Source organism: Abrus precatorius, unplaced genomic scaffold (genome assembly GCF_003935025.1).
Source record: "Abrus precatorius isolate BTA unplaced genomic scaffold, Abrus_2018 Scaffold3, whole genome shotgun sequence".
Lineage (NCBI taxonomy): Eukaryota > Viridiplantae > Streptophyta > Magnoliopsida > Fabales > Fabaceae > Abrus > Abrus precatorius.
The window spans coordinates 20066362-20075686 of NW_020874373.1; the positions used below are offsets into that span (position 1 = coordinate 20066362).

Here is a 9325-nt window from a genome sequence, read left to right on the forward strand (position 1 = left end):
TGCTTAAACACAAGTTCTCATCCACATTTCAACCACACTATACACACATGTTCACAATCATATTCGCATCCACATTATCACATAGTTAAATGCACATTCAAACATCATTTCACATATTTATATTAATAATTAAAATATTATTACAAAATCCAGGACGTTACAACTCTCCCCTCCTATAAGGAATTTTGTCCCCGAAATTCAACCAAACTATACAAACAACTCTGGATACAATGTAGCATCTCCCTCATCACTTGAGCTCCATATCACCTTTACCAACGAGATTTCCTTACCCCTCAACTGCTTAATACAGTGCTCTACAATCTTCATGGGGTACACATTGTAGGACAAGTCCTCTCTTACTTGAATCGGGTCAAGGTCGATCACATGAGAAGGATCCAACACATATACTTCCTGAGTTGAGATACATGGAACACCGTATGTAGATTTGAGAGATTCGGAGGTAATGCTATCCGGTACGCTGTAGCACCGATTCTACTCAGCACTTCGAACGGTCCAATGAACTTAGGAGATAGCTTCCGAGATTTCAGAGCTCTCCCAACTCTAGTCACAGGTAAGACCTTCAAAAACATATGGTCACCCACCTGGAACTCCAAAGGCTTCTTCCTCTTCTCATAGTAACTCTTCTGTCGATCATGTGCAGCTTTCATCTTTTCTCTGATCATTTTGATTTGCTCATTCTATCCCTGGACCATATCTGGTGCGCATAAAGTCGCCTCTCTAGTCTCATACTGTCAGGCTTGTAATTTATTATTGAGTAATCTATAACATTTTATACTTGTTAAATGTTAATTGAAGGATTATTGATATTGAAATAGATTTAGATGGAGATTGAAATTATTATTTTTTTTTTAAAAAGTGAACAATATCGGTGAAGAATGCAAACCGCGTGAACAGTGGCGGTATGAACAGTAACTTGGCATGAACAGTGCCAAATTTTTTTTCCCTTATAAATAAGGGTCCTTGCATGAAATTTTTAGTTCTTTACACTTCTCAAAGGTTCCAAGGTCATATATCACCATTTTTTGTCATACTAAACCTTCCTAAACTTAGATTTCTCTCCAGACCTGTGATTTTATGTCCGTTCTAAGGGATTTGAGGTAAGTTTCTCTAAGTTTGAAGTTAGATTCACTATTCGTTTCTCTTCTTCTTTTTCTCATAGAAGTTCATAGTGTTCTTAGGAGAGACTTCATTCTAAAGCCAAATCTTTGGTGAATCTTGCGTTAAAACAAGTAATATTCGGTAGATCTGGTGTGGATCACTGTTCTAAGGTAAGGGGAGCTTACTTTAACCTATGAACTACGTTTTGAATGGTTTAATATGCCATTTCAAGATGTTTTGAAATGATTTTGTTAGATCTGTTGAATAAAAGCTATTTTTTAAGCTGTAATTGTTGTTAATTGATTAAAATGCTGAGATTTTGACTGATCTATCATAAACTTGTCTTAGTTGAGCTGTTAAAACAATTTTAGCGGTGCTGCATCATGCTCAGATATATATTTTACATCATTATAGAGTCGAGTTACATGTTTAGGTGGGTAGACGTGTAATGGTAAGTTCATGCTGAGTTGTTGTGTTGTGCTATCTGGATACAGATACCGGAATGGGTCGCTCCCGAACCGGCTCGGTTCCTTCTAGATTACTTAGGCTGTGAAACCAGTTGGAAACCATTTTTCATGTTATGCATTAGATGGGTTGGTAATGCGTGGGGCTGTTGCTGTGAGTAATATTTTGCTCTATATATACGATTTCATTTTATTTTTGTAAGCTTACCTTTGCATTTCTTTCTATGTCGTTGTGTACGTGTGTACTGCCATGATCGTACGGTGGTATGTGAGCAAATGTAGTAGGTGTTGCATCTACTTCACAAGCTGAGGGGCCACTGGAAAAATGTTAGAAGCTGAAGTCGAGTAATTTTGCATCAAAGTCCTTTTTCTTTATATTTTGAGACCTCATATAAAGGGAGCTACGTAGTATAATTTTGTGTATTTTGAATATTATGAACTAAATGTAATATTATGTTGTTCTATTGGATATTTGTTGTAAGAAACTTTGTTTTATTTTGAATGAGAAGTGAATTTTATACTTATATTCTCCATTATTTATCTATCTTAAATAAGTATGTGGTGTAGAAACAATGTTCTCAGTTTCTTAAGAAAGGGGTCGTGACAAACTATGTTTTGAACGGTTTGATATACTATTAAAGAAATGTTTGAGTTGGTATTGTTAGATCTCTTTGATAAAAGCTGAGATATAAAGGATTTAATACTTCAAAGTTGTTTATCTATGCTGTAATGACTGATAACTGATATATTAACAATGAGATTTGGATGATTTATTATAAACTTATCTTAGCTGAGCTGTTGAAATGATTTTAGCCATGTTGTATCATGTTGAGATATATGTCTTGCATCATTATAGAGCTGAGTTACATGTTTAGGTGGGTAGACGTGCAATGATAGAGCATGCTGAGTTGTGTTGTGCTGTGCAGTCTGGATCCAGACACCGAAATAGGTCGCTCCCTGACTGGCTCAGTTTCTTCTGGATTACTTAGGCTGCAAAACCAGTTGAAAATTGTTTTCATGTTGTGCATTAGATGAGCTGGGAATGCATGGGGGTTATTGTTGTGAGTAATATTTTGCTCTATATATATGATTTTATTTTATTTTTATAAGCTCACCCTTGCATTTTTGTCTATGCTGTTGTGTGCATGTGTATTGCAATGATTTACGGTGGTCTGTGAGCAGATGTAGCAGGTGTTGCATCTACTTCACAGGCTGAAGGGACAGTGGAGAAATGTTAGAAGCTGGAGTCGAGTAATTTTACATTGAAGTCCTTTTTCCTTATATTTTGAGACCTCATATACAAGGAGCTATGTAGTATAATTTTGTGTATTTTGAGTATTATAAACTAAATGTAATATTATGTTGTTCTATTGGATATTTGTTGTAAGGAACTTTGTTTTATTTTGAATGAGAAGTGAATTTTATACTTATATTCTCTATTATTTATCTATCTTAAATAAGTATGTGGTGTAGAAACAATGTTCTCGGTTCCTTATAAAAGAGGTCGTGACAGAGGTCATTGTGGCGCATCGAAAACCACTCATAAGGTCCTGTAGTGTGGCTTTTATTGGCCTACTTTATTTAAAGATGCTTATTTATATGTTAAGTCATGTGATAGGTGCCAAAGAAGTGGAAACATATCCAGGAAACATGAAATGCCTCTTAGTAATATCCTAATTTGTGAATTGTTTAATGTCTGGGGCATAGACTTCATGGGGCCTTTCCCCAAATGCATGCATAATGAGTACATATTAGTAGCTGTTGAGTGTGTTTCCTAATGGGTAGAGGTTGTAGCACTACCCTCCAATAATACTCGAGTTGTAATCAAATTTTTAAAGAAAAATATTTTCACTAGATTTGGAACCCCTAGGGCTATTATTAGTGATGGTGGCACCCATTTTTGCAATAAACAATTTGAAGCTCTTTTGATGAAATATGGTATCACCCATAAGGTGGCCACCCCTTATCATCCCCAAACTAGTGGACAAGTTGAGATATCTAATAAGGAATTGAAAAGAATCTTGGAGCATATTGTTAACAACTCTAGGAAAGATTGGTCTCTGAAATTGGATGATGCACTCTGAGCCTATCGCACTGCTTTTAGAATCTCTATTGGTATGTCCCCTTATTGTTTGGTTTTTAGTAAAGCATGTCACTTACTAGTTGAGCTTGAACACAAGGCCTACTGGGCTTTGAAGTTCCTAAATTTTGATTCGTAGGTCACAGGTGAAAAGAAATTGTTGCAACTCAATGAATTGGAGGAATTGCATTTTGAGGCATTTGAAAATCCCAAGTTATACAAAGAGGACTGTAACGCCCCAAATTCTGTAATATAATTGATTATTAATATAAGTGTTTAAGTTAACTTTTCGGTGTTGTGTATTTATATTTGTATATGATTGGATGATTGGGGTTGGACTGAATTTTTGGCTAAGTGCTCTGATGCAGGGTGTTCTCGCTGCAGTGAGAGATGTCTCGCTGTAGCGAGAGGGCCCTGGGAGGAAGGCGTGAAACTGTCGCCTTGTCGCTGTAGCGAGAGTGTCTCGCTATAGCGACAAAGCCACAGTTTGAGCTGCATTTCTGGGTGCAGTCTCGTTGTAGTAAGAGGGTCTCGCTGTGGCAAGATTCTGCAGAAATTAGAGTACAGTTTTGTCTGAGTTTTTCGCTGTAGCAAGGGAGGGTGTTGCTGCAGCGAGAATATCTCGCTGTAACAAGAGTGTCGTGACCAGAGAGGATTTAAAGGGGATTAGGGTTCGAGAAAGGTTATTTCTCATATTCCCTTCAAAATTTCTTCAATTCTCTCAACTCACAACCCTTTTCCACTGATTACATTGCCTCTAAAGCCATTTGGAAGCTAGATTGAAGGTTGGATTCGTGTTGGGAACACTTGGAGGTGAGTTTTAACGGTTAAGGTTTTGGTTTTTCACCCCCCTTCATTGTTTTCGTGATTTCCCTGGGTTCTCATGGAATTCTTCCGTGTATTTAGGATGAAATCTATGTGGGGAGCACTTCCTTGGGTCGATTTGCGTGTGGGTCTTCATTCGAGGTAAGGGGGACTCTACCCTATCTCATTTTACTTGAAAACCTGTTTATTTGCTATGATTTTGTAATGTGATTGAGATAGAGAGTAAGAATGAGTGTGTTTATGGAAGTTATTGTGTGTTGGATGTAATGTGAGTTGGTTGTGATTGGGTTGACATACCCTTGATTGAAGTGTGTGTGATTATATCTTTGATTGATGATTAAATAATGTAAGTAGTTAGAAATGGGTATGGATGGCATGATAAATGTAGGTAAATGTGGAAAATGTAGCGTAACGGAATAGGGACAAATGTGCCGAGTGTTGTAAATGAAAATAGGCCTCTGTGCCGTATAATATGATTTGAATGTGGGCCTGAGCACCGTGTAATACGAATGAATATGGGCCTAAGTGTCGTATGATATAAATGAATGTAGGCTATGTGCCGTGTATTGTGAATGAACATGGGCTATGTGCCGTGTTCAAGCATAAACATTGTGTGTGTGACTTAAATGTGTGTGAATGAGGCGTGTTGAATGTCGTTGTAATGAAGCTATGAATGGTTCAGCGATACACTGGAGGTGTGGAAGATGAGAACGGTAGAAATACCTTGGGGAAGAGAGAGTGGTGGTGATACTAATAGTGAGTATGGGTGCACCATGAGCCACACACTCTCTTCTTGACTAAACCTCTGACCACTACCTTTACTAAGCTTCCTGTGACTGCCCTCGTAGTATCCATGAGGCGGGAGTAACCGGCAACCATTCATGGTGTAAATCTGTGATCACAGTGCCACATAGCGTGGCTAGGTGCAGTGAATGCATATGTGCAAACTGTTTGGTGCCATAAGTGCATCGATTATGAACTAGAATGAAATGTTGTTTGTGATTACCTAGACTTGAGTGGAATATACTAGAATACCTATAGTTATGCAATGTGAGTCTCTATGTTATGCATGTATGTGAGACGATTTGGTGTTAAATTATTATTTATGTATTTACTTACGATGCTACTTATTTCAAACCATGGTTATGTTTGAGAAAAAGGGATTCCCAATGTATTTTGATACAAAAGTTTTTAAGTACACATATATATGTCTTTAATAATGTCGTAATGGTTTCAAACAAAACTAGATTTCTCAAACAAACATGCAATATAAGGAGTAAACCTAGGTCATCTCACAAGGACACAAATTCATTCTATTTCCAATTTTAAACATGCAACGATGATTATTTTGGAGGTTTGTGATTTAAGACAATGAAAACAAATTTAAAACTTGAAAACGAATCTAAAAAAATAAATTTGAAAATGAATTTGAATTTAAAAATTTGAAAATGAATCTAAAAATTGAAAACAAAAATTGAAAGGCGAGAACGAATTGAAAGACGAGATCAATTACGATGAAAACAAACAAAAATAAAAATGAAAATTGAAAAAAAATACAAGAACAATTAAAACTAACATGAATCAAACCCATGAACCACAGACGCAAACTAGGATTACTATACTGAATTTGTCCAACACTCAAATGCAATAGAAATTAATCAATCGATATTACATTCAAGAACAAAAACCAAATTCAATCAAATTATGTATGCACAAATCTTAATCAAGAATTGCGAGAAAGTAAAAAGACAAACTCAGAGCGCTCAATCGATCTAGCAATCCATGCTTGAGACAAGATGATTCGTGACAACAAATAATTGAGAACACAACAGGATTCGAAGAGATGTAAGCGAATGGAACAAAACAAATTTACTCTCAAAAACGGGAAAAAAGTCTTTACAGAAAAATGAATTTATCAAACGAAATTATCAAAAAGAGAAAAAGAGAAGTGAGAAGAGAAGATTTCTCATTAGCCTTCTGACCCTTATATATACTAGTCTTAAATGAAAACGGAAATAAATGGGCCAAGGCCTCCACAATTAAATAAAAGCCCTAAACAAAAACCTTAAACATAAGAGGTATGTTTTAAGTCTAAACTTCAAAATTTAATAGAAAATAGCTCTGAACTCCAAATAGCATGATCCATATGTCTAAATTAAAGCCCAGGAAGTGAGGAATTCATTGCAAAAAGAATCAGCCAAAAAGGATATCTATAGAAAAGTTATGGCCGAAATAGTGGACAAAGGTCAGAATAGCGAAAATACGAAATATAAAGTGAAGGTAGCAAAGATTCCTAAAAACTCCAATTTAATGCAAGAAATGCAAATGCTAAATAAAACAAATAAAGGAGGAAAGATATCTTAGAAAATGCAATAAGACTATAAATATGAGTACAAAATATGAATCATCAATCATCTACATGAAAAATTGCACAATGCATATGCAATTAAGAAGCAAGGCAAGTTCTAGAAGATGAATTCAAAAATTACATGTAAAGTGCACACATAAAAGAAATTCAAGGCTCAATTCTCTACCATTGTAAAGGTGACAATTACTTAGCAATAAGTGAGTACAATTCACCTTACAAGAAAATTAGTTGAGTGTGGTAGGAAAAAGGATTATTTACAAGGTAGAATGTGTTTATGAGTTGAATGAGAAGTACAATAAGAACATAAGATCAGAATTACAAAACTGAGTTAAAAATATTTTTGTACTTTATATGTTAGTTGTGCAGGGAAGTTAAATTGAAAACATGTGAAACAGAGGCCAAGAGATCACCCTTCTTTTATAGATGATGGATTCATAACTCAGGGATCAAAATCATACACCTCTTGATGAGACTGAGGGCATTCTTTGCACAAATACGCATAATGGATTTAGCACATAATGAAATAGGAGAAACTAAACTGCTAATGCAATATATGAAAGCGTCAAATATTGTTCAAGGATAATGCAAGAAAGTAAAACTTAAGTAGGAAAGAAAAGCTATAAAATGTTGTAATTATAGGGAAATGATAAGAATATGTATAGGGAAGTCAACTAGAAGTAACATAAAAGTAAATAACGTAAAAGAAAATAAGGCTAGATGAGGTCTTTATTCGAGGTGGAGGAAGAAAGATTGTCATCTGTATCTTCATCGTCCTCTTCCTTATCTGAAGAACTGGAGTTGTTGTCCTTCTCAGCTCCTGGTGTAGGTATAGGAATTGTGGTAGCAAAGGGAGGTAGATCTTGGTTGACAGCTACTCTAAGGAAGGGTGCAGTGCATGTAAGGGCTTCATAAATCTGTTCTGAGGTCATGCCCAACTTTTTTCCTATGTCTAGCATCATAGTCTCCAACAGATTCAACATTTCCTTCTGACCAGCATGTAGTGCATCCTGCCTTAGTGCTATCTGTTTTACCTGCTTTCTCATTTTTAGTGGTGCCCCTTTCTAGTATTCAGCAAGTAGAGAAAGGCCTGGGTTAGCAGTCTTCTTCCTAAGATTAAACAAGTCCTTCACCATGGCTGTGGTGATAGAAGGAGCTGCTTTGATTCTCTATTGATACTCATCCATGTTTACTCCAGCATCCTAGCAGACTATGGTAATGATGGATGGAAAACCAAGTGAATCCCTCTTAGTACTCAGATGTTCATAATGAAGTTGCTGATGATGTCTCCCACATGGATGGACGTGCCAATAAGAATGGCATAGATGAGCTCAGCTCTTTTGACAGCCAAAGTCGATGAGTGGAAAACTGGCATGAAAGAGCTCAAAAGGAAGATGCTCCACACCTTGGCTGGTGGAAGGAGATGCTTTATAGTCAGATTCCTGGGTTGGAGTTGCATGTCAAACTCTTATTTCTCCCCAGGGTTGCAAATTGCTTGGAGAATAGGCTTGTAGTCCTTCTCTTCTATATAGCTGAAGGAAGAGAAGTCTAGTTTCCTAGCTTGCCTATCCACTGGAGGTATGTTCATAATTCTTTGAATATTGGAAGGGGTAAAGTCAATTTCCACACCTCTCTCCATGGTGTGTCTGACGGGTAGCTGATCTCCTTTCACCCTTATAGCATTAGCATAAAATTCCTAGGTGATCTCATTCCACCTATTTCTAGTGCATGTAGTAAAAAGGTCTCATCCCCTCTTTTGGATTTCCTCCTAGAAATAAGGGTAGGTGCCTTCTTGGATCTCAAAATTTCTGTTATGCATTATTTATCTTATGAGAATGTTGGCCTTGAAGTATTTCTCATAGGCATTGGATCTGAATCTGGGGCCATGGCCAAGTGGAGGTCGGGAGGATGAAGCTCCAGCAGTCTTGGCCCTCTCAGTTCTATGAGTGTTCAGCATTTTGCTACAGGGAAATGAAAAGTGATAGTGAGTTGATTGCACAAGATGCAACAAAATGCAAAAAAAGGTTATACACTCCTAGCTTCACAATGAGAGTGGATATCAGAGTAATTACTGTGAAGTGTAGTGCTGTCATAGTGATTGCTTTGTAAAAATTGTAGTATTTACACTAGGTAAAGTTTAACAAGCAATTGATGCAGGAAAATAGGTACAAATCAATTCAAAAGTGCAAACTTCACATGAGATAACATGCAGATGGCAATATGCATGTGTGGCAGTAGGTGGGCAATACTTGTGCAAGAAGAATGCATTACAGAATAATCAATGTGTTGTCACAGTATTCACCATGAGAAAGGGTAGTAATTACTCTGGAACATTAATCTGGCAAGGTTTGCATGTGATGTAACATATTTTATGTTTACATTTAATATTTTATTTTGATTAATAAACACTTTTCATATGCTTTATTTTTATAGTTTTTACCATTTTCTATTATTGGAATAAATTGAGCCTAT

The 9325-nt window shown here is 36.4% G+C and overlaps 1 protein-coding gene across 1 annotated transcript; it reads right to left on the bottom strand.

Annotated features, from left to right (window-relative positions):
* Positions 1–207: 207 nt before the first annotated feature.
* On the bottom strand, positions 208–683 carry LOC113862304. Its single transcript, XM_027495394.1, has 2 exons — positions 504–683; positions 208–411 (listed from the first exon to the last, which is right to left on the bottom strand). Exons 1-2 carry the CDS (start codon positions 681–683, stop codon positions 208–210), a joined length of 384 nt encoding a protein of 127 aa, XP_027351195.1.
* Between the last annotated feature and the right edge of the window lie 8642 nt (positions 684–9325).